A 27,231-nucleotide genomic window follows, 5' to 3' on the forward strand; every position below is an offset into this window, starting at 1 on the left:
TTCTTTTTTAATTATTCTTTTTTACTTGTTTCAGGGATTTCAAATCATTTTATATAATAGACAATGGAAGTCCGAACTAGTGAAATTCATGTTTGTGATATCATCACATTTCAAGAAATTGAAGTTTTTGAGAAGAAGCTATGCAGAGAGTAAAAATTACTTTGGTTCAAGTGTATCAGGATAATAATAAACAAATTATAGTTAATTTGATGATCATCAAATTAAAAAAACTCCCGTAAATATTGAAATAAAAACCTCAATTTTGACTTACTTTATTATATATATATATTATAATCATAAGACATATCAAGCAACCACTCAAATAAAATAGTTAATGAAATTTTTCTGTCATTTCAGTCAAAACAAATGTCTACTTCTACAATTTTTTTTACAAGCTAAACCGATTAGATTATCGAATAGAAACTATCTATCTATTCTACACAGCTGGAGAGGTGAACTGTATAAAAGTAACTCCAAAATTGAAAAAAGTGAGTCTAACTATTTAATATGGAATGATGCAATAAAAATGACGACCTCTAAAACCGTCCCCCGAAAGGCCTTTGCATACGTCCTCTAGCTCTCCTTGCTACTGCTCTGGATTGATAGTTTGGTGAACCAGTACCTCTACCACGTTCTGCAAACGAAATAATTACAACTAAAATATGCAAATCAAAACGAATATTGGTGATTTTTTATTCTTGAACTTCAGTGCAAAAGAACCAGTTTATTGTAGAAAATAATTTAATAATAATAATAATAATAGAATTTATTCATCAATCAAAGGTTATACAAGGCATTATACATACACATACATAACACTTATCAGACTAGTCAAGAAAGAAAAGAAGGTAATCTACAAATAAGTTGTTAATCGGAAACAAACCAGATAAATTGTACATACAATAGTCAGTCTTACAATTATGAGACATCACGAATTATAAAAGTCTTCAACATTATAAAATACTTTTTCAAGAAGAAAGTTTTTCAATTTATTTTTGAATAGAATGTCATTCAGATTCACATCTATCAAATCTCTTATTTTATTGAAACACTTGATACCAATATGCTTTGGTGAATTTTCACAGACTGATAACCTTGAATAGGGTTGTCGAAGTTTTTCTTTATTCCTAGTATTATACATATGAGTGTCTTCATTCCTCATTATTTCTTTTTGGTTACGTTTTATGTACATAATCAGTTCAAGAATATATAAACATGGAAGGGTTAGTATTTGGAGATTCTTGAATAAAGGTTTACATGTTGTGGTTGGATGAGCATGACAAATCGTTCTTATTATCCTTTTTTGAGATACAAATGCCCTTTCAAAGTGACAAGACGACCCCCAGAATATCACGCCATATTGTAGAGTAGACTGTACCATCCCAAAATAACATAGTCTCAAGATGTCTGCTGATACAGTATCTCGCAGATTTTTTATTATATAACATGTAGTGCTTAGTTTCGAACATACAGTATTTATGTGTGCTTCCCATGTTAGCTTACTATCCAAAGTAACACCTAAGAACTTGATGGTTTCCATGGATTGTATAGATTTACCAGATAAGGTTAAGTATAGGTCATAATTTGGATTCATGTTTTTTGGCAAGAACCGGACATAATTGGTTTTTTTTCCATTCAGGCTGAGGCCATTCTCAAAGCTATACCTTTCTATTTCATTAGATGCCTTGTTACTTAAATTTGTTAATTGATCAATGTTATTGTGTGACATCAGAATATTAGTGTCATCGGCATATAATATCATTTGATTTGCGAATTTACAGGTGTCTTCAATGTCACTCAGAAAAGCTACAAACAATAGTGGTCCCAGGATTGAACCCTGTGGAACCCCTGAATTTATTACTCTTGAATCTGACTTCACACCATTCACAACTGTCGTCTGGGTTCTGTTTGTTAAGTATGATGTTACCCATTGAAGCGGAACACCCCTGACTCCTAACCCTTCCAATTTCATGATTAACAAATGATGATCAATGGTATCGAAAGCCCGACTGAAGTCATAGAACAGTCCTAGAACATTATTTCTATCATTCATTGCACTGTAGATAAACTCTAGGCAATCAGAAATTGCCGAGCTGGTTGATTTGTGCTTACGGAAACCATTCTGATTTGCTGGGATGAGCTCAAAATATTCCAAGTACTTGGTCAATCTATCACAATAGGATGCTTCGAATAGTTTAGCGATTTGACTTTGTATGCATATAGCCCTATAGTTATGTATGTCACAAGCAGAGCCCTTATTTTTAAATACAGATATACATTTTGATTCCTTAACATCTGGAAATGTTCCAGATGTGAAAGACTCATTTATTAAATATGATATGATATCTGCTACAAGAGTACAGACAGATTTGAGAATTTTCCCATTTATGTCATCTATGCCAGCAGACTGTTTAGCTGTTGTCTTATTTATAATGGATGTTACTTCTATGGGTGTCACTGGTGTTAGAAAAAAACTTTTGTGGAATCTGTTGATTTTTTTATCACCATTATTGGGTTTGTTGAAATTGTGAGAAAGAGTCTATGAAAAAGTCATTGATGAAGTTACTTTTTATCATTGGATCAGTAATTGTCTGTTCTTGATTATCAACAATATTGACCTTATTTATCTGCTTGGTACAATTTTCCTCTTTAATAATTTTCCAGCTCTCTCTCATGATATTAGGTGAATTAAAAAGTCTGTCATCATTTTTTTGTTTTTTAAAATGTTTTACTCGGCATTTATACTCTTTTTTAAACTGTTTATATGCTGCAATGTAGTTCTTGTCTTGTGTTTGTTTTTTTACCCTTTCCATTTCACAAAGTTGAGCATGCATTTCCTTGATTTCAGGGGAATACCATTTTTTGAGTTATTTTTCAATTTAGTTTTAGTTACGGGAAATGAAATGTTATAGTAGTAAATGAATGTTTTATAGAATATGGAAAACTTATCTTGAAAAGTATTAGCTGAGTATATTTCATTCCAGTCTTCAGTGGATATATGTTGTTGAAATGTGCTAATATTAGAGTCATTGAATATTCTTTTATAGATAGACTCTGTTTTGATTTCCTCATTCACTGCAATATTAAGAGTACAAAGCTGATATGTATGATCGGATAAAAAAGAGTGTAACACCCGTACATGACTTATTTCTGTATTCGAGAAGATATTGTCAATGCAAGTTGCAGAATGGCTAGTTATCCTTGTAGGCTCATTGATGTAATATTTTATGTTATACTCTTGTAGCAGATTCATCAATAACATTTTATTCACACTGTATTCGAGAAAGTTAATATTTATGTCACCACAGATAATAAATGTATCCTCTTTGTTATATATTTCATAGAGTAATTGTTCTATCTTGGTAATGAAGGTACCAAATTCACTATCTGGAGTTCTGTATATGCTAATAATATATATGAAATTATTTCTGTTTAGAAATTTGATACGTGTTAAACACGTTTCAAAGCTCTTCTCTACACTACCTTTATAAGTTATTGGTTCAAGGTTTACTTCTTCATTAGCAAATATACATACTCCCCCTCTTCGATGTTGTGTCCTAGCAAAATATGAGATGAGTTTGTAGTTTTTAATCACAGTTGTCTTCAGTTCATCTTCTGTGAGCCAGTGTTCATCGATACAAGCGATTTTCACATTATGTGTTGTCAGTAGTAGGTTAAGGTCATCACATTTTCCTGAAAGTCCCTGTATGTTGAAATGAACCATATTGAATGCATCATCACAGTTCAGTGGTGGTTGGGGGATAAAGCTCGCTATATCCGTTTAGAAAAAAAAAAACAGAATTCATGAAATTTTGTGGGGAAGTAAGCTAGATTGAAATCTACTGTTGGCTAGGATATTGACCAAAATTGCCATAACGAGATTTGCAATGGCACTCTGAATAAACTTTTGAGTGTATTCTGAGCTATCAAACTTGAACTGGAGAATTCACCGGGTTTCAACGGACCGAGTGTGACGTGACGGAAATAATGCTGACTAATATTCCAGGTTGATATATGAGTAGGTTCATTATAATTTACACAAATAGACATCTATACATGTACATCACATGGTACATCCCTCACAAGTGTACAAAATATACTTGAGAAAAGAAACCCTAACGGAGGCATAGCACATATGTTTCATGTCGTTTTGTGTTGGTGTTGTCTCGGAAATTTTGGTTGGTTGCAATGTTTTTGTTTTAATATGTATCTAATATGTCTGAATTTTGACCAAAAAATTGCATGAGCATCACTCAGAAATTGTTAGATGACGTCAAAGGCGATCCAGATTTGCTTAAAAGGATCACAACTGCTGACGAATCATGGGCTTATGGTTAATTCATCAAAACCAAAGTCCAATCGTCCTAATGGAATAGCCCAGGAGAGCCAATACCAAAATAAGCACATCAAGATCGATCGAATGTCAAGATTTTGCTCACTGTTTTCTTCGATTACCATGGCGTAGTGCATCAGGAGTTCTGCTACATGGTCGTACGGAATATAAGGAGTAGTACCTTGAAGTTATGCGCGTATGTGACAAGCAGTATGAAGAAAATGTCCTGTATTGTGGAAAAACAATTTGTGGCTTTTGGCTCACGATAATTCAGCTGCTCACTCGTCATTGCTTGTTCGTAATTTTTCGGACAAAAACAACATCGTAATCATGCCTCATCCACCTTATTCACCACATGTGGCCCCCTACGACTTTTTCATGTTCCCAAGATTGAAAATACCCATGAAAGGACGACATTTTGCTACGATTGAGGAGATAAAAACTGACATACCAAAGAGTGCATATTATAAATGCTTCGAGGATTGAAAAAAATCTGGCACAAGTCTGAGGGGGACTACTTTGAAGGGGACAAAATCGAAATTGATGAATAACTAAACATTTTTGAGAAAAATTAAAATGCAACTTATTTCTTGAACAAAGTAGTATTCTACATACATTATAATTCATTTCCCATTAACTCAGGTTTTAGATTTACTTTGCAACCTTTCTGAACTACACACAAGAATTTCCTTGAATGATGTCTTATTCTCATCTTGGTAACCCTTTTACATTATTTACATTATACATATTTCTATTAACCTGACCTATCTGAACATTTCGTAAGAAGAAGTCCTGAAATATTCTTACTAGTTACAACTGCATAGCTTGTTGGACTTTCATTATTATGACCTAAACCCTTACCTAAATGAAGACTAAAATCCATAAAACTAACAGACATTCAACAATGAATACATGAAATATTCATTTGAAATGAAATGTTATGAATGAATAATAATCAAAATATGTAGTGGCCGAAATATTTTATTGGGAATAGACAAGCATTGCTGGAAAATACGTAAAATAATATGAGAGCAGAACATGAGCAGACAAAAGTATATGAAATCTAAAGAAATGAACTTTAAACGTTCAAGCCAGTCTCGATATACCTACACAGTAGGTTGAATGGACTGACGCCCATCAGAAAACAACTACTCCCCTGGCTAATACCACGAAGGGCGTTGGATTATATCCGACAGGCGTCAGTGCAGGAATCTTCACAGAAAATTTCCTGCATATGCAATCGGCAATACAACTGAAAGAGTCGACTTTCAAGTTTGGAACGGGCACACTTGCAGACCGGTTTGGGGCTCATTAGCCACTAGTCAGTGCAAGATAGTGATAATCCAACGCCCTTCGTGGTATTAGCCAGGGGAGTAGTTGTTTTCTGATAGGTGTCAGTCCATTCAACCTACTGTGTAGGTATATCGAGACTGGCTTGAACATTTATTTAGATTTGTCTGTTGCCAGTCTTCGAGCATAGCTCACTGACTAATGAAAAAAATATATGAAAGAAGCTTGAATTCAAATGATAAGTTTAAAAAATATTTTGAGTTCTCCCAAAATTCTACAAAATAGAAAACAAAAGCATAAACCAAACTTTGTTTATAGTATAAAAAATAAAATTGTGGGCAATTCAATTTCATTTCAAAAAGTATTTATTATTAAAAAATACAGTGGTTGAACAAGTTGCTTAATACGGACTATACGTTTTCTTGTTGAAAAATGTTTCCCGTTGTGAAATGTTATTGCTTCTTGGGAATAATAACAAAGAATAATCTCTCTCAAAAACTTGAAATATGCAGTTGAAATTTAAAGAACATATTTCATTACATCAAGTGGTAATTTTTATCATTATAATGATGAAATGATATACATATTTTTTTTATTTACAATTTTTTTACTATTGTTATACTAATTGTAATATTCCCATTTTTCAAAAATTCAGTCTCTTAAATTTTTCTTGCACTCACCCTGTGGATGCCTTTGTGGTGTTCTGTCTCCCCATACTATGGGTGTGGGGCCTGATCGTTGCATATTACTTCTTGGAATAGAGGTTCTAACAGATCTGCGAGCCGAATTCCCTTTCATCATCCTCCTGGAGTTTGTGCTTGGCGACGCTTCAGCTTCTCTTCCTTCTTCCTCGCCCTCTTCTGTTTGGAGGGGCTTTTCACCTTCAGAGCTTACCTGCAGAAACATTTTAAAATAACTGAAGAAGTTAGGGATAAGGTTTTTCAAATTATTTTTTTATCAACCACTAAAAGCAACCCTCATTGATGAACATAGTTACAAATTGAGATACACTTCAGGAATACTAACACAAAGTAAATTATGTAGATTACTAGATTGTATTAACAAAAAATTTACCCCATCATCTCCTTCGAGCATTTCCTCTCCTTGCTCGAGTGGTGGCAATCCTTCCGACGATGTACCAGCAACTGGAGGAGGTCCCATACACTCTTCAGAGCTTCCTTCAGCGGGTGTTTCATTATCATCAGCATCTGCACTTATCATTATTGAAGGAATTTCTGCTGCAAAATCGATAAAAAAAATCAATTTCTGATGTGGTCACATTACTAAAACTTGATCCATAACTGGAGAAAGAATAATAATGACTATGATTCTATATCTATTCAATCAGAATAAATTGTCTCAACTCCAAAAACTTCAGAATCGTGGTATGAGGATCATTTGAAGTGCCGTAGAGATACCCCTATTACTTTGAAGGTGATTGACAATGTTTCATGATGAATTTCACTAGTTCGGACTTCCATTGTCTAATATATAAAATGATTTGAAATCCCTGAAACAACTAAAAAAGAAGAATTAAAAATAAATAGCTGTAAATAACAATTATATTGAGCAAAAAAAACTTGAAATGAAATAATAGTGAAATAAAATACAAGTAAAAATAAAAAAATTGAACAAAAAATAAAAATAAAGAAATACAAAATGAAAATAAAGATAAAAATAAAAAGTGAACTAACTTGGCTTGAAATCTTTAACTATTTATTTTTATCTTTATTTTCATTTTGTATTTCTTTATTTTTATTTTTTGTTTAATTGTTTTATTTTTACTTGTATTTTATTTCACTATTATTTTTCATTTCAAGTTTTTTTTGCTTAATATAATTGTTATTTACAGCTATTTATTTTTAATTGTTCTTTTTTAGTTGTTTCAGAGATTTCAAAAACTGGCTTTCACGAATGAAGAAAAAAGAGATATGATACAAATTTATTACAAATACAATAGAAACTATGTTAGGACATCGGAAATGTATTTAAACTTGTATCCCGAAAGACGACAACCACATCGAACTATGTTCAAGTTATTGGATCAAAATCTCACCGAGTTTGGTTCGTTTGAAAAGTCAATGAAAAAATACGGACACAGAATCAACAATGAAAATTTGATAAATGAGGTGTGTATGAGGTGAGCACAACTGTGCTCTTCTTCGAATATTATTCACTGCACGATTAATTTCCCTCCTCCTCAATCTTCCGAACTCTTTAACAATGCTGTCTTCAATAATTTTGATATTCCCTCTGACCATGAACTCTATTTTTTGGTGTATCTTATGAAGAAGGAGGAAGAACTTTGACTGAACCACATGGCCTTAATCCAAAAATGTATTTTCTTGGCTATAAGCCTATTTTGTTTTATATAATTCAAATCTTATAATGTACAATTCACTTATCTTGATACTTCCTGTTGCCTGACAAGTAAGTAATCTCAAACAATTTTTCCAAATTTCTTAACCTTAAAAAAATTTTACAACTTCAATTTCACTAAATTCCCTTTTCAACTAGATCACTTACTTTCAGGTGAGCACTGATGATGACAAAAGTCGAAAGCGCTTTGCAAGAATTTTAATATATTATACACTTTAATACAAAACCTCTTCGATTCATTAATTCAAATAAGTGTATTCAGCTTTTCCAAATCCTTTTATAACACTTAAGTCTGGGGACCTTGCTGGCCACCTCACCGGCCCATTATTCCCTATCCATTTATCACCCAACCTTTCAGTCAGGTAATTAGATACTCGTCTGGTAGTGTGCGTTGAAGCACCATCATGTTGAAACCAGATGTTGTTATAGTTAGCCAAAGGTAGATTATCCAAATAGTCTTCGAAAATCGACATTAAAAACTGGTGATAGGTTTCTCCATTCAGAATTCATTCAAATAAATGAGGACCCAAAATTCTATCTTTGTGAATTCCTGCCCACACGTTAATACTAAATCGCACTTGGGTTCAAATTTCTCGGGACTTCCTGGGGTTGTTTATGCTTCAAATGTGTTGGTTATTTTGGTTGAATACCCCACAATTCGTAAAAGTGCTTTCATTTGTCCAAATTACATTTTTTAGGAAAACAGAAAAATGAGATCTTCTTATTAGCCAATTACAAAATTCTAATCGCCTTTCATTATCACCTGGATGCAATATTTGAGATATGTGTATTTTTAAAAATTTAAACCGCTTTTTTGTGATGTCTTCAAACACTTTTATGACAAATATTCATTTCGGAGGAAATATGACATGTAGATTTCCCCGGGATCATGTTCATCTACAAATTAAAGAAAATTTGATAAATGAGGTGTATGTATGAGCTAAGTAAGACATTGTTTCCTTTTTTCCTCGGCTTTTAAATGAACCAAACTCGGTGAGATTTTGATCCAATAACTTGAACATAGTTCGATGTGGTTGTCGTCTTTCGGGATACAAGTTTAAATACATTTCCGATGTCCTAACACTGTTTATATCGTATTTGTAATAAATTTGTATCATATATCTTTTTTCTTCATTCGTGAAAGCCATTTTTCGCCAAAAATTCAATGACTTGTACAATAACAAAATGTCATTAAGTGTAACAAAATTGAAAGTCAAATTTAGAAACATCAAAGTCAAAGCCTATTATGATAAGAATTAGTTTTTTCAATATCTTCAATTTTTCGAAAAAGAATGATAACTTATGATATATCATTGAAAAGGTAAAATCTGGTTCTATTCAAAGCAGAAAGAATCCAATGTAGCGCCCATAAGAAAAAATAAAGTTGATGATGGTGGCCAGTATAGCAACACCATGAATTCACAACTCTTCAAAGTTTTTCTTGAATATTATAAATTCCCCAATAATATAAAATGCAGCAATTCAGTTAACAATTATTTTAAATCCAGATTATTAACTTTTGTGTGGCAATGAAGATGTGTTATTTTTGTACTCAAGTTTCTCAATGAAATTGTTATTAGGAGTGATTGTACAATTTATATGTTTCCACTGTTCCATTAATACTTAGCTGTTTACTACTGTAAATTACCAACAATTATATATGTATGGATACCTACCTTAATCAAGATTTATCTATCTATAATTCAAATATGATTTTTTATCAAAAAATTAATTATTGTGAAGTAAATTCATTTCATCAAGTCAAAATTACATTACTCATTTTTTTTGTTCTTGCATTTTACTTAGCGTTAAATGCACTATATCCAATATTAACAAATTAATCTCGGTATGCACTTGTTTGGATTAGCCTTTCGCCTATGTGTGCACTAGATATATTGTTTTTGTGATGAATACAAAAAAACACAAGGCCTGAAGATATTTTCAAACAACCAACTTTGCTGACGACTTTACATTCTATTTCTTATTTAGGGTTCATTTAAACACCTTAGTCCTTGTCTGTCTTAATTTTCGTCTCAAAAAAAGTTTAATGTAGGTATACATTTCCGTAAAAGCATTTATAAAATGTTTCATGTTCTTGTCTTAGTCTTTGTCCTTAAATTGTGACCCTGAAACTTCTCTAATTTCAACGTTAAGGACTAAGACCAGTAAGAGAACGTCAATGATAGACATGTCGCATTATTGACGTTGTTTTACTGGTCTTAGTCTTAAGTCACAATTCAAAGACTAAGACAAGGACATGAAATGTTCCGTAAATGATTTAACGGAGAAATACACATTTAACTATTTTTGAGACCAAAATTTAGACAGATACAAGAATTAAGATATATAAATTGGCCTTTAATTTTTTTAATACAACATCAGAGGCTAAAATGAAGACAAAATCGGCCATTAGATGACCGAACATAAGCTGATAAAGAATATCTTCGCTATGAAGAAGTTTTACATTTCAATGAAGATTTTGGGGAAATGCATCCGATACCATTGAGAAGGTAAATGTGCCCTGGTGGGAGATAATGACAGAGAACACAACAACATATTTTAACATTCACGTTTTTTCTTATGTTATCCGTATGTGCTACTGCAGAGCCAATAAGGTAAGTGTCTTACGGCGAAACATCTAATCTCTAGCAATGAGGATGACAGTGTTCCATGTAAGTGAAATTTTACTTATTTTATTAATTATATATGATAGGCATGTCACATTATTGACGTTGTCTTACTGTGAATATCTGAATCAATTCCATTACGAATGTTTGGAATACAAACTGAGTAGAGAAAAGTGTATTTTGTATAATTCAGTGTTTATATAAAAGTACTTGTTTCGAAAGTAATTTTCTTTCATGTAATTCAATTTTTATATGAAAATAGCTGTTTCAAGGGGGCTTTTTCTTCCAGTTTGTTTCTGAAAGTTATTTCTTTGCATGATCTACACATTTTTGTATAGAGTTAATTTTTTGAAAGTGAATGCTTCCTTCCCACATTTTTTCTATCAAGATGGAGAAGTAGAAGTCCAAAAACATTATTTCCCAAATATACCCTAACTACGGTACGAAACTTCAGAGGGTGATTCGTTAGGTCGTAAGGCGCTTATTTAGCACTAACTAGATTAAAATTATTAGGTCCAGTGGAGTCTCAGTGAGGACAACAGCCAAAAATATTGGAAAAAAAAGTACACCACTTGTAGTTTTTAATTTTTTTGGATTAATCAACTAAAAATACAACTTTTTCGTCGCTTGTGTTTCCTTCACATCTAGCTTCGTTTTCGAGAAAAAAAAATTGAAGCCACTTTGCATATCATGAACATCTGTTTGGAGACCAGCTGACAGTGATAGTGTTGTCATATCGGTGAAAGTTAGAGTTGTCAATTAGCAGTGAGACCATCATGAATTATATTACTAACGCTGAAATGGCTGACATGCACTTTATGGTTTAGCAAATGGAAATGCGGAAGAAGCATGGACAATGTCAACAGACAGACCAGAGTCAGTACCGAAACATTTAAAATACCGTTCCACTCCACAAATTATGGTTTTTCTCTCCTGTCACTCGAATGCTCAGAAATGGGAATATGTATCAACAGATTGATATCTTTAGCAGCTCCACAAATACCTTCAAAATTGAACTGAGTCGCATTATTTCCTGAAACTTTTCCTTTGATTATTCTATACTATTTCATCATTATATTGTTTTCTTTTTTATACTATATATTGTACCACTATTGTTTTGTACTGTGATTTTACTACCATATTGTATTTTCTTTTATATTATTATTATTGTGCTATGTATTTATTATCTTTAGTTCAGTTTAAGATTTTACAAACTTATTTTTTCTCCATAACAAAATTGTACTGTGATTTTATCACTATATTATTGTATTATCTATTTTTTATCTTTAATTTAGTTGAGATTTTACAAATTCTTTTTTTATAACAAATTGTAATTGGGACTACCCGTTGAATAAATAAATAAATAAATAATTTACCAGGACAGATATTTCAACAGAGTAATTCAATGTGCTAAAACATTTAGAAAGCTACATGCAAGATTATGTGAAACTGGGTGTTTTAATGAAAATGCAGGTGGTGGAAGACCAGAAACTGTAACAACGCATGAATTAGAAGAAGCTATACTTGATGCGGTGGAAGTAGATCCTTCAAATAGGAAGATTGCACTGCAGCTGGAAGTTCAGCCCAAAAACCGTATGGACAGTTCTGAAAAGAAACCTATACCCATATCACATACAGCAGGTCCAAGCTCTACTGCCTCGGGATTTTCACCCAAGATTAATGTTTTGCATGTGGTTGATTCATACGATGGCACACAATAATAATTTTTTACCAAATATTTTATTCATAGACGAAGCAAACTTTTCACGAGATGCTATTGTGAACTTTCACAATAACTGTTTTTGGGCTGACGAAAATCCCCATGTTATTAGAAAAAGTCATTTTCAGCAACAATTTTCGTCGAACGTTTGGGTAGGAATGATTGGTGACTACCTAATTGGCCTATTTTTTTTCTACCAGAAAGATCAACAGGTGAATCCTACACGGACTTTTTGCGAGATCATTTAGTCATTTTGTTAGAAGTGCCGGTGCTTGTAAGAGGCAACATGTGGCTTATGCAGGACTGGGCTCCAGCTTATTGCAAAATTGGCCAACTTACAGTTCCTATATTAATCCTCTAGATTTCTATTTATGGGGTCATCTGGGGTCTTAGTTTATAAAACTCTTGTACTAGATGTGAATTACTTGAGGAATTGAATAATTGACAATTGCAATGTCATAAGGAATACTCCAATCAATGACAAATCGATTGCAATCGTTTTACCAGGAAGGTGGACATTTTGCACATTTACTTTAAGATCGAAATTGTTCATTATTTACTTTTGGTTTTTATTTCATGCTGTCCATGGATAGTTTTTAGAAGTGATTTTTTTTCTCTCGAAAACGAATCTTGATATGAAGAAAATACAAGCGACAAAAAAGTTGTATTTTCAGTTGATTAATCTAAAAAAAAAAACTGCGAAAAGTCAGTGACGCTCCTTTTTTTCTCAGTATTGTTGGCTGTGATGCGCCACTGAACCTAATAATTTCAATCTAGTTCGGGTTAAATAAGCGCCTTATTACTTCAAATCAAAGGATATTTAAGATATTTTATAAATGTCGCCTTTCAACGCCCTGTATTTCAAAAACGAACCAACTTCGGAATATGTTCATAGGAACTTTTTTTCTTAAATCGACCCTCTGAAGTTTCCTACCATAGTTAGGAAACACCCTTTAGTTCCTATTCAAAGATATTTGTCTCTATTCTTTTTTTCTGCAAATTATAAGGGGTAAGTAAACTTGTTTCATTTTTATTATCAGAAATATTACTTCTATTCTTCATTCCTGAATTTACTAACAATTTTCAAATACAGGCCCAAATAAGTGCCTGTTTCGGCAGCCTATTTGTACAAATCATCACCCAAATGATGTTAAGTCAATGTAACATTGAAATGTTCTAGCACAAACACATATTTTACAATATAACTTCCACCATAACAATCTGTAACACACTTTCAAGTATAAGGAAAAACTAAAAACAACTCAATCAAAATATAAATAACAGTTTATTCATAATTTTATACATATGTATGAGCAAGCATAATTTCATATTTTGTAATAACTAAATATTTCATTCCTAGTCAAACTTCGAAAAACTTCCTTTAGTGCTCTACTTAGGGGATGGCTTGTTTTTGCTTATTTTCTGAACTTTGAAAAGAAAAAATAACAATGTTAAAATGGTAAATAACATCAACTTTATTACTTGCAATGCATATCATATGTGGTGCAATTAATTAGAAATGTAATTAGTCAAAATAAAAGAACTGGGATTATGTTGTTTGTAGTAATTGAAAACAATTCATAAAAAAGTCAAGCCAATTTCAATTTTTTAGTTTAAAAAAGTATTTCTTACCAAATGTACAGGGTGTAACATAAAGGTAGGTCATGCGTTAAACCACATATTTTGGGTCAAAAATAACTCGATTGGATATAACTTACCTCAATGAAAATGTGTACACAAAAAGTTACAGCCTTTGGGCTGTACAAAATCTGTTCAGCCCATAAAAATTTTAGGGAGGTATTGAACCCCTAAAACCATTGGTTTAATACATCTGTTTTTTTTATTACCACATAGCACTTTTTCAAAATACCAGTTTTTATCGAGATGCAGGCTCTTTTTCATCATCCCTCAAAAATTCACTATTTAGCTGTTCAACACTTGCATTTCCTATGGATGAATAATAACAAACAGTTGCTTAAACAATTACATAATGTCAATTGAAGCTTTGGATTATTGCGCATTTTGAGAATGTTATGAATAATTGAACTTTCTGTTACAATGGTTTATACTTTTGCAGAAATGGCAGTTATGCATTTAATTCTGGGTAAGTTTGGTCAAGCTACAAGGTTTCAGTTGATCATTTGTAATTCTGGTACTGCCAAGGGAATAGTGCAGCAGCTGCAAGGAGTTATGAGGCAAACTATCCCAATCGGAATACACCAAACATGATTATTCCTCTCAATTCCGTTTACGGGTACTTTGCAACCAAAAGTTGCTGGTAATAGTTCTGTAAATATGAATACAAACGATGAGGAGATTTCAGAATTAGTCGAAGAAAAACCTGGAAGTAGTACAATGGTAATCGCTGCTCAATTAGATGGTTTGAAGAAGATTGAAGGAACAGCAGCTTCATTCTTATCACAATCGCTCGATAATTACTAGATGAATAATGGAATAACAATCGAAATATCAATTTCATTGATCATATTTTATTTATCGATGAAGGTATCTTCAATAGAAATGACATTACGAATCATCATAATGCGCACATATTGGCTGACGAAAACCCCCAAGCAGAAAAAACGACTCATCACCAAAATACTTTTAAAGTCATTGTTTGGGCCGGCATTGTGAATAATGATTTAATAGAACCAGTATATCTTTCCAATAATTTAAATGGTGCAAATTGCCTAAAGTTCTTACACAATGGCATTACGAATCATCATAATGCACACATATGGGCCGAAGAAAACCCCCAAGCAGGAAAAACGACTCATCACCAAAATACTTTTAAAGTCATTGTTTGGGCGGGCATTGTGAATAATTATTTATTAGAACCAGTATGTCTTTCCAATAATTTAAGTGGTGCAAATTGCTTAAAGTTCTTACAAAATGGCATTACGAATCATCATAATGCACGAATACGTTTAAAGTCATTGGGCAGACATTGTGAATATTTTTTCAATAGAACCAGTATGTCTTTCCAATAATTTAAATGATGCCAATTGCTTAAAGTTCTTACAAAATGATTTACCAGAATACTTGGAAAAGGTAAATTTAGGAATGAGGAAATATATATGGGGCATTTCGCGCCATATATATTTTTTATCTGTCTCTGGACGTTGGATTGGAGGGGGCCCTGATGCTCCCATTTCTTGGCCAGCCGGAAGGGCAGATCTCAACCCTGTTAACTTTCGCTTTTGGGGTTTTATGGAAGAGGACTCGTATACTCTTGAAATAATCGGTCTATGATCTTCTAAAAAATGTGGTTTTCCTTTTTGAAACGATGCCGAATATGTATTCGGGAAAATGTAGGCCATTTTCAACATTTATTTTAGTAAATATCATACGTTTCTACATATTTTTTGTACCTGCCAAATAATATGAATACTCAGTTATTATAACTAACTTTTTCTTACTCAATATTTTTGTCGCATCTCGATAAAAATTGGCTTTTTGAAAAAGTGCTACAAGGTAAAAAAAATATTAAAAATGATGTATTAACCAATGGTGTCACAAATGAGAGTATGTAATTGTTAAAGCAACTGTTTGTTATTTATCTGTAGGAACTACAAGTGTTGAACAGCCAACTGAATTTTTTTTAAAGAATATTGAAAAAGAGCCCGCATCTCGATATAAACTGGCTTTTCGAAAAAGTGCTAAGTGAAAAAAAATGCCAAAAATGATGTATCAAACTAATGGTGTCACAATACTAATTCAATTGTAGCGTATAGAAAAATTTGGGGGATTTTAGGAGTTCAAATACTCCCCTAAAATTTTTATGGGCTGAACATATTTCGTGGTTTCACGTGAAAAGTATTCTCTTTTGATAAGAAAGCCATGGATCCATTTTCATTACAAAATGTTGAACAGTTCATGAAATATTGGAAAAAATTTTATTTTCATGTTGTATTATCCAAATGCTATAACTTTTTTTGTGTGCACATTTGCAATAAAGTAAGTTATATCCAATGGAGTTATTTTTTACCCCAGAATATGTGATTCAATTTATAACCTACCTTTTTGATACACACTCTATATTCCTGTAATTCCTGTCTAAAAATTATAATACTAAAAGAGTGAGTGATCAATAGCATTTTCTTCTAAGAAACTTGACAAACCATAGATGTATAAATCCTTTTAAAAACTAGGTTTGAGGATGATAATTCAAAATTATTTTTCTCTCTACAGGGTTGTTCAAAAATGAAACTACAAAATACTATCCCAATATACTCACAATCATTCAGAATGTTGAGCAATCAATGAAGTCATTAAATTGTATAATTGTGATCCTTTCCTCATTATCATCCTATGGTAATGATATTTTTTATTCAAATCTGTTTTTCTCCTACAAACGACACCCCTCAAAAATCTAAACTTGAGCATGAGGGATAAGACTCTTAATGCCCGATTACTAGGACGGAACACATGTAAAATACGAAATTCAATAAGAGACAATGGTAGCTTAGAAGATGCATAACTTTGAAAATATATTTTTTTGCAAATTCTGTCACCTTCCGTGGAAAACTGAAATCACTTGTATTACTTGAAGGAAGTCAAGATATCTTGAGATCGTTTTCCAAATGAACTTTTGAGGATATTTATTTAAACTTTGCTACAATTAGTTCTGCCCCTCTTCGTTTTTTTCGATTCCTGATCTAATATCATTGATCCCATTTGAATGATTCAAATTTGCGAGAAGTTTTGGAGGCAGTAACATCTGGTGATCTTATGTTATTTTAAATGTATTGAAAACAGACTTCAACAGTTTTAAAATATTAGATTTTTTAGGATTTGGTTGTGGTTGCCTAGGTTGACTTCGTTCATGGTCAATGTTTATTCAGAGATATTTGATCTTTTTTAGTAGATGGAAGATGATAGAGAGAATTTATTGATAGATTGTCTTGATATTTGACTAATATTAACTTTGATAAATGATGTTTGATTTCTGAAATGAAAAATGTTAATAGTAAGTTGAATATTTGGTTAAAAATAGAACAAATTAGCTACTAGCCTGTGGCTATACTCTGTAGAATTATTTGAAGTTATAATCCTTAAACTTTTCTGTTTAAAAGATGGTTTGCCAAGGAGAAAGACACTTTTGATTCAGACACAAGTTTTTTTTCTGAACTAAAACTGATTGATTTCAATAATTAGGGAATTACTATCTATTGAAGATTTCAAAACTTATACTTGATATACCAGTACTATTATTATGGCTGACTGAAAAAATAATAAAACTCTTATCAAAATTTTGATATTACTGATAAATTTGAAAGTTCAATGAGCCTTCCTTGACCCAAGCAGATCAAATTACATTTCAGTAAATATAAAGATATTGTGAGTTACCAAAGGTTATGGGTGGAAGGTACCATATGATGATGCGGTATAGTATAAACATGCCTTAGGCGAAAATACAGTCAACTTTTATATGTTTGGTAGGTTATCGAATGGGAAATTTTGTTTAAAATCTGTTTGTTGATAAATATCTATGATGTATGTGGAATTTCATAATTGCAAAAATTGAACTATTTTTAAAATTGCGTTTTAAAACAGTGATATTGTTGAAAATTATATATTTTATCAGCATTTTTTAGCACTGAATGATTTTAACGAGGTTTTAACCATGGCAGGCAAATAGTTAGGATTCTTAATTTTGAAAATATACAAATTCTGCAATGCGAATAATTTTCTCATCGAAGAAATGAAAATTGAAATATGACCCAAGCACACATATATTTCAATTCCATTAAGCAGTGGCATATACAGAATCATTTCTCAATAACTGTGAATTAAGTTGCATCTTTTATATTAAATGAGTAGGCCATTGATAATGACAACAATTGAAGTAAGTCTGATGACTGCTTCAAGAAAAAATACTTAAGTAACATGAAAATATTTCAAAATGAAATTTGAACTGTTCACCTCTCGAAGTTCTTGCACTGTAGGATCTGGCAAATGCCTACCGAAAAACAACGTGGCCAATACACCAGCGAACATTGAATTTCATCTAACAGACATTTGTGCAATTTCCTCACAAAAGAAATTCTTGCAGATGCATCTCATTTATCCAGAAGCAGGATTTTTCTAAAATCAATCGAGGGATCACCTATAGGCTGTTCAGTTTTGGGACCAATTCTATACTTGATTTATGTGATTGATTTCAAGACTGAAGATGACTCTGAGATTACACAATTTGCTGACACATCATTAACGCTCCAAAATACAAACTACGAGGCTATAGTTAAAGAAATTACAGTAGCAGAGTCGAATGCTAATAGATGGCTGACAAATAATAAATTAAAATTGAATTCTAATAAAACACAACATTACTTTTTTACACACAACAAACAACTGCCCATAGATCAAAATGAAACAATTGAATTTTTGGATCCAAGGCTCTCTTGGGTGAAACATGTAGATTTTATTTGCAAAAAATTGGCAACGCGCATTCATGTTATAAGAAGTTTAATGGACATCTCATCTATTGAAACCATTATCACTGCTTATCATTTATATTTTATGTCCCATATGTCTTATGGTCCAGTACTCTGGGGGCACTCGCCTCATGCAAAAAGAGTGTTTGGACTGCAAAGAAAAGTTTTGCGAGTTATCTTCAAACTGGGTTATCAAGAAGATGTTAAAACAACATTTATTAATAATAAAATATTTACATTACCTTCACTTTACGTCTATTCTTGTATAAATTATGTAAAAAAAAATCCTCACTTATATCTAAATCAAAACGATTTTCATTCACATAACACCAGACCATCACAACAGATTAAAATTGAATTCACAAGACTAAGTCACTGCCGTTTTTCAAAAAATTATTATGGTTCTATTTTATTTAATAAACTACCAGAAGATTCTTATCATTTGACTTCAACACCAACTAATATTTTGAATTTATAATCTACGTAGACAGTGATATATTGAAATTCTTCACATCTCATTTCCTTATTTGTTTATTTTTTATTTACTCATTTAGTATTTTTATGGTATTCTTATGGTATATGATATTTGACAAAATCTTATTATACTATTGTATTTTTTGTGGCGAATAAAGGATATTCTATTCTATAGATGTTATGTCTCGTTAGTGCAGACAGAAAGTCTGCAATGATTTGATTAATTTTAGCAAACTAAAAGCATCTGCAAGAACTTTATTTGTGGAGCATCCTTGCAGTTACCATTTACCAGCATTTACCAGACTCTACAGTGTAGGAACGTTAGGAGAGGTAAATATTTCAAATTCTATTTTGAAATTTTTTTTGGTAATGATAACTAAAAAAGTTTTTCAAATTGGCCATTATAACTTTTCCAGAAAATTCGTATTAACATTATACTTGGGAAAAACTTAACAATAATATAACAATATTTTTTAATTATTGCAAGTCATTGGAATTATTTGTTTTGAGTTTATGTTTTATGCCTTTTGAAAATGAACTATAATACTTCTTATAGAATTTAGGTGGCCTCTGGGTCGTCTTCTATATAACGCCCGCAGCTTATAGTATGCCTAAATCAATAAAAGCAACTTACAAAAGGAAACTAAGGTGAGGTAGCGATACTGCAGTCTTTATTAGAAAATAAACTCACCGTCGGACTGGGTCATCTGACTGGATCCTTGCTCCTCAGTACCAGGTAAAGCCTCCTGAGGCGAAGACTGTAAGGGAGTTGTCGGCACGCTCCTGCCCGTGCCTGAAACAACGAATGACATTATTAAAAATTTCAAATCCACAAACAAGGCATCATACTAGTTTCATCCAAATTTCCGCTGTCCAGAGTTTGCTCGGGGACAACTTCATTCGATCCCGAAATATTATGTTGTGAAGACTCGTTAAAAGTAAAAGACCCGCTCGTGGGAACGTGAGGGGAGCTCACAGCCTCGCCGAAACCGTCGGACCGCCTGGGTGCATACAATGTCGGCGTTGAGGGTACTATGCCATCATCTCCGATTTCTTCCAGGCCATGAAGAGGCAGTAAATTAGACTGCGGCCTGGATCGCAAGGAAGACGGTATCGGTCTTATACGAGAACAAGAAGGTAACGTTATTGAGACAGAGGTGGATGCCTGTGATATGGTGACGCCATTTGTGCCTGATTTCAAAAAGGGATACCAATGATGAGTATATTGAGAATGTTAGGAGACAAAATGAAAACAACTAAGCAGTGCAATGAACAAAATCGAAAGCAAGGAGGGCAGGAAAATTAGTAAAGGAGTATTAGGCAGAAAGCTGTGTAAAACACTACCGAAAACCGATTTTGAAGCAGAAGCTGTGAGTTAACAGTTAGTAGATTTGATACATTGATATCCTCAAACTTGACAAACAAAGTAAAATTAATTTAAGAATATCTTGTTAGCTGATCCAGGTAGGTTAAAATTATATAGAGTTTCCTAAAAGTAATGGAAAATTTTTATACAATTGGTGATAAAAACATAGCTTTTTGGTTAATATCGACTAATATATATATATATATATATATATATATATATATATATATATATATATATATATATATATATATATGATGAGCTGTTTTCTCGAGTTTCGCTCCGTGTTCTGTGTATTTTATCCCCATAAGGATTATTTTCGGCAAAGTCTCATTTGCCATCTTCTGGTGATGTCTGTCCGTGTCTCAATTTATAGGAATGGATGTTTTCCTTTACCTACGTTGCTGCCACTAACTGTGTTTGCTCGACTACCTGTTTTGGTCTTATTACCTGAGCTGCCTCTCCTGCCTCTGTTATTGTACCTGTATTGTCATGTGCCGAGTTTTGCTTCTGGGGTTGAGCGGTCTGATTGCTTGTGCAAAGCGATAAAACGGATCTCCACGTTGATGGTTGAGCAAAACTCGGCACATGACAATAAAGGTACAATAACAGAGGCAGGAGAGGCAGCTCAGGTAAAACACGTAGTCGAGCAAACACAGGTAGTGGCAGTAACGCAGGTAAAGGGAAACATCCATTCCTATAAATTGAGACACAGAGTTCGAACTAATCAGTCTAGTTGAAAAAACCCGACATCACCAGAAGATAGCAAATAAGACTTTGCTTATCATATATATATATATATATATATATATATATATATATATATATATATATATATATATATATATATATATATATATATATCGAAATGAAGTGGTCCCATGATTTCATGATAGAGCCCTGAGGAACTCCTAAGTAAAGCATCGCTTTTCTTAGGAGTTCCTCAACAACAACCTGACCCTTATTAGCATAATATAATCTGAAGCATTGTAAGCATATTACACGAATACAATATCTTTATTGTTTTTGGATTGAGATTTCATGGTTGTTCATCACTGAAAATCCATTTCTGAAGCCATATTGGTGTAAGTTCATATTTTGTTTAATTAAATGACATACCCAAGCAAAACAAATTTTTAGATCTTGAATATATACAAGGCAAGCCTAGAGTCGGTTGTCCACCTGCTTTAGTTGAACACAATCAATTAAATTTTCTCTGGATGGTACAAGAAAATCCAAATTCAACCATCTTGGATGTTAGTTCACATATCAGTATATCAAAAATACAGATTGAAATACAAATTGCAATTAGTACTATAATTAGCAAAGATGATGAAGTGGCTTCACAATGAAGGAATAAGCAGTCAAATCCAAAATATGCTTAATGCAAGAAACAGGAAAAACGTAGGTGTAATATGAATGCTTTTCAAAAAATACTGTGACAACTGAAAAAGTTATTTTCAACGGTTCTAAGAACTTTTATGTCATAACAAAAAAAACAACTGCTTCTGTTTAAAGCTGCATACAGGATGAACCAATTTTCATTTCCAACACTATTGTCTGAAGATTCAAATCTTTTTGACAGAGTTTGCATCACAAATAACATAGAAAATAAATAATAGTACAAATATTACCTATAAATACTCAATCAGATATAATTAGTCAACTCATGTTTCCAGAAAACAAACATTAAGAATTTGTAGAATAAAATTTCAAATGGGCACTGAGAATATTTTTAGATAAATAAAAACAAATAGTTAAGTAGCAGTAACTCAATGTCTATTTACTTGTAAGGCAACACAACACTTTTAAAAGATAGACCATGAGAATACATTTGAAAAAGAGCGAGAACCTATTGATTGCTAGCAAGTTCACCAGATTAACTATGTTGGGGTATTTTTGAATAAGAAATCCATTCCATCACACCAGTAACCACCGATAATGTTTACCAAGTTTTTTGATTGATTAAGGAACAGTTTTACTGTTAATTGATCGCAATGGATTAATCTTCAAAAATTCATATAAATATTGTTTTCTCAATTTCTTATATGGATGCATTGTGGTGAATATCTCTGATATTTATGAACTGATTTAGAGAAACTTATCTTTGTTGCATTTAAATTGGGTGGGGGTTGAAACCTACATGAAAATTGACCTGTTTGAACATTTTCCTGATATATTTTTGTTAACGATTTTATGAAATTTATCACTTACTTTCGGGAAGCACTTCATTCTTCATGCTATTATTAGTGGTAGATTTTTATAAGCTTTTTAACAAGCAATAAAAAATTATAGCTCACCATCAGTGCCACTGCTGATCGCTTCAGATTGAGCCTGTTCAGAATTTTCCTCTTCAGGGCTCTCCTGAATTGACCTCTCACTCTGGTTGGGTACTTCACTAGAATCTTCGATCACCTCTACTTCGTTTCCAGCTTCTTCCTCATCTTCTACTTCTTGACATTCAGCGTCATCATAGTTATCTTGTTCCTGAAAAGTTAAAAAATAATCAGTACCACCAATAAAACATTTTCAGAAGAAAACTTTCACTTATAACAACACCGTTTTGAAATAGATCACAGTGCTTACCATTCCTTCCATATCATAACCTTCAGTGTCGGGATCGTCCTGTTCATCGTCGGCACCCTCACCTTCATCAGCAGCTCCCTCTTCATCACTTTCAACAACAATAACGTTATCATCATCGTGATCTCTCTGACTGCTTGTAGGAACTTGGTACTCAACGTCCAGACCACTATCGCTAACTGTACCTGCCTGCTGCACAAGTACATTCCATAAGCATTGAGGTAAGCAAACTTGTCTTAAATATAATAGTGTGAAGTGTGAAGGTATAATATTTCAAATTTCTGAAGATGAATATTTTTCATTATCTTCAGTTTTTTTGAGGTGAAATTGGAATTTCATAAAAAAAATATTTCCCATACCTTTCAAATAATTGCCCCTTGTATACGTCCATAAAACTGTTCAATAAACTACCTGGCCCAATAAAATCAATTAGCCCCTTATACAGGGTGTCCCTGGACTTCCTCTTTTCCTCTCGGGAATGTATAGTTACGGGCCCTCGAAGTTACAAAATGAAAAATGTTTTTCTTTGATAACTTTTCAAGTGAATATTCAAAATCATCCAAATTTTGGTAATTGACTAAACAAATGAATTCCGTCGATGAGCTTTCATGCAGGAGTCAGTGGTTTTGCTACAAAATCAGGAACGGACTACCCCCGATGGTCCACACCCCAAAACTTTGAAATGACAGATATTATTCAATATTTTTCAACAAAATAAGGTTACTTGGACAATTTTATGAATAAAAGTACTCGTGTGGAAAGTCGATCGGAGCAACGAGTCTTGATAAAAATGTAGTTCTACTCGACGACATCAAACCCGCTCGTCCACCATTATTTGAAATGAATAATAATAATGATAGCGTTAATTCAACAACATTTTATAACAGGAATAATACAAAGTATGCTAAAATGAAGTCGTAAACAAAAAGTACAGTACCTATATGGAAGTTTAAGTCACAATTGTGATGGCAGATATTTTTTCAAAAGAAATATCAAGTTCTGTAGATTCGTGGTGTTTTTAAACTAACAAGCTACTCTACTATGAAATATCGAATTCATTCCATATTTTGTATGTACATAATACGTGTGGAATAATCACGTTTCGTGTTGATCAGTTATCTGAATCTCATGAAACTCAACATTCGAATGTTTCAAATTCTTCTTCACAGCTAAACTGTTGAGGAGTTTCACTGATAATTATAATTTTATGGGAGAAATTCTTCAACACGAATCTAAATTTAGCTGAAAAAACGCACATCGGAAAAAATATTTACTATACTAATAAAAAGCAAACGAATGAACTACAAAAACGGCTGCACATGATCAGGTGAAAAATATCCAGGGAATAATTATGTTCCATTTCTTTCACAGATGTTGACAAAAAAACCTTTTAGAAAGTTTTGATAAAAAATGAGAAACTGGAATGCGATTTTGTTTTGTTGAGTGGTGCGTTGTCATATGACTATCATTGTATTGTCAATATTCTATAGGATATTTTGAATTTTTTTGATATGGCCGAACAGTTTACATTCAATGAATGTGCAGATATGCATGTATTTTATGGACGAGCATTTTGTAATGCTGCAGAAGCTCGTCGTCTGTATTCCGAGCATTTTCCCAATCGAACGGTACCGTCAAGAGAAACATTCGAGCGTGTCGATCGCAGCTTGAGGGAGAAAGGTATGTAATAATTGATAATTAATTTGAGCACGTTGTTTTATTTCGATATTATTGTAGGTACAGTTTTGCCAAAACGAGGTGGTGAGGGCGCTCCTAGGACTGTACATACCGTTGTATTGGAGGAAAATATTTTGGAAGCCGTCGCTGATGATCCTTCAATGAGCATCAGAAATCTATCAGAACAGTTCCATACATTCATGTCCACTATTCATAAAATAATTAGGGAACAACTGCTCCACCCATTTCACATCCAGAAGGTACATGCCATGACACCTCAAGATTTTCCAGCACGACTGGAATATGCCAATTGGTTCATGGATAGGCAAAGAGAGGATATGACTTTTATTAATCGAGTTTTATTCACTGATGAAGCAGGTTTCAGTAGAGATGGAGTTATCAACTCTCATAATCTCCATATATGGGCCGAAGAAAATCCCCATGGGATGTTGCAAACCAAACACCAACGGAAATTCAACGTGAATGTTTGGGCTGGTATCATAGGAAACCATCTTATAGGACCATTCGTTCTACAGGACCGATTGAATGGAGAACGTTATTTGGAGTTCATTCAGAACGATTTGAATGGACTTTTGGAACATGTTCCATTGCAAACCCGAAGAGATATGTGGTTTATGCATGATGGCGCTCCTCCTCATTTTAGTTTGATTGTGTGTGACCATCTGAACCATATTTTCCACAATAGATGGATTGGTAGAGGTGGGCCATATTCATGGCCATCGCGGTCTCCGGATTTAAATCCATTGGATTTCTTTCTGTGGGGGCATCTAAAAAGCCTTGTTTACGCTACACCTATTCACACAAGAGATGCATTGTTGAATAGAATAACATTACATTGTGAAGCCATACGAAACGACCCTGGAATGCTATTTCAAGTACAGAGAGGGTGTCTTCGCAGACTAAGAAAATGTATAGAGAGAGAGAGAAGGTGGTCATATCGAGAGAGAGAGAAGGTGGTCATATCGAGCAGTTTCTGTAGCGGATTTTTCATTTCTGTTTGCTCTTGAGGCTCTTGAGTTTCGTTAGTTAAACGTGTTTGCATTATAAAAATTCGTTATGAACATTTTACCTATTATTTCCATTTTCCTTAAAAACTAATATTTTCGAATAATGGTAGACATCTCAGGATAAATGTTATTGAATTAACGTTATCATTATTATTTCTGCTTTGATAATTATTCATTTCAAACAATGGTGGACGAGCGGGTTTGATGTCGTCGAGTGAAACTACATTTTTATCAAGACTCGTTGCTCCGATCGACTTTCCACACGAGTACTTTTATTCATAAAATTGTCCAAGTAACCTTAATTTGTTGAAAAATATTGAAAAATATCTGTCATTTCAAAGTTTTGGGGTGTGGACCATCGGGGGTAGTCCGTTCCTGACTTTGTAGCAAAACAACTGACTCCTGCATGAAAGCTCATCGAAGTTTAGTCAATTACCAAAATTTGGATGATTTTGAATATTCACTTGAAAAGTTATCAAAGAAAAACCTTTTTCATTTTGTAACTTCGAGGGCCCGTTACTTGGTAACGAAGGATTTTAGGAAAAAAAGTTATATGAAGTACTGGTGATATTTTGACCCCATCTATACATTCCCGAGAGGAAAAAAGAAAGTCCAGGGACACCCTGTATATGTCCATAAAACTGTTTAATAAACTACCTGGCCCAATAAAATCAATTAGTAGTCTCAACAAATTCAAAGAAGAAATGAAAAGTTTGCTCATGAATATTGAACTCTATGAGGAAAACCTAGAACACAATTTCCAATTGTAAATATGTTTATGTCAGTTTTTGTGGCGTCATTTCATTCTGTATATGTTTTATGAAGGATTTTTATATTATTTTATATTATTTATTTGCCACTGTGGTGGCAAATAAATAATATAAAATGTACATATGTACATGTACATATGTACATGTACATATGTACATGTACATATGTACATATGGTATGTCAATAAGTTAAAATATACATAGAACATAATATTATGTATTATAAAGAGGGCCATGAATAAGTCAAAATAAATGCAATAATGTATTTATCGATGTGTCAGAAGACCTGTCAGATTTGACGAAAATGTATTCAGTTTTGTGTTGGTTTTTCGTAAAATTGAAAAATGGTTCAATTTTCAAATGCAGATAAATTGGATATGATATGTATTTATGGCGAAGCAAGAAGGTATTCAAAAGAAGCAGTGAGAATATATGCTTATCGGTATCCTGACAGAAAATTATCGTCAGACAAAACATTCGCTGGCTTAGCCAAATCTTTGACACGAAATGGATGTTTAAATAAACAGAAGCGAAAAAAACAAAAAAA

At 32.8% G+C, this 27,231-nt stretch overlaps 1 protein-coding gene across 9 annotated transcripts in view; it reads right to left on the minus strand.

Moving 5' to 3' along the window:
- Positions 1–256: 256 nt before the first annotated feature.
- Mgtor (nuclear basket protein megator) overlaps positions 257–27,231 on the minus strand; it is a 48,174-nt gene continuing 21,199 nt past the window's right edge. The window contains exons 7-13 of one of the 9 annotated variants that reach the window (XM_074169717.1): positions 23,213–23,401; positions 22,927–23,113; positions 20,110–20,451; positions 19,952–20,053; positions 6,698–6,858; positions 6,304–6,517; positions 257–634 (exon numbers count right to left, since the gene is read on the minus strand). In XM_074169717.1, coding sequence (XP_074025818.1) covers positions 537–634; positions 6,304–6,517; positions 6,698–6,858; positions 19,952–20,053; positions 20,110–20,451; positions 22,927–23,113; positions 23,213–23,401 — 1,293 coding nt within the window. In that variant the 3' untranslated portion in view covers positions 257–536. Of the gene's footprint in view, positions 635–6,303; positions 6,518–6,697; positions 6,862–13,615; positions 13,777–19,951; positions 20,054–20,109; positions 20,452–22,926; positions 23,114–23,212; positions 23,402–27,231 lie in introns of those variants that run through there. The other 8 variants (XM_074169712.1, XM_074169708.1, XM_074169727.1 and 5 more) reach the window with 8 other exon arrangements.

This window comes from Leptinotarsa decemlineata, unplaced genomic scaffold (assembly GCF_025532065.1).
Source record: "Leptinotarsa decemlineata unplaced genomic scaffold, Ldec_3_MD MMD2_P_RNA_scaffold_11, whole genome shotgun sequence".
Lineage (NCBI taxonomy): Eukaryota > Metazoa > Arthropoda > Insecta > Coleoptera > Chrysomelidae > Leptinotarsa > Leptinotarsa decemlineata.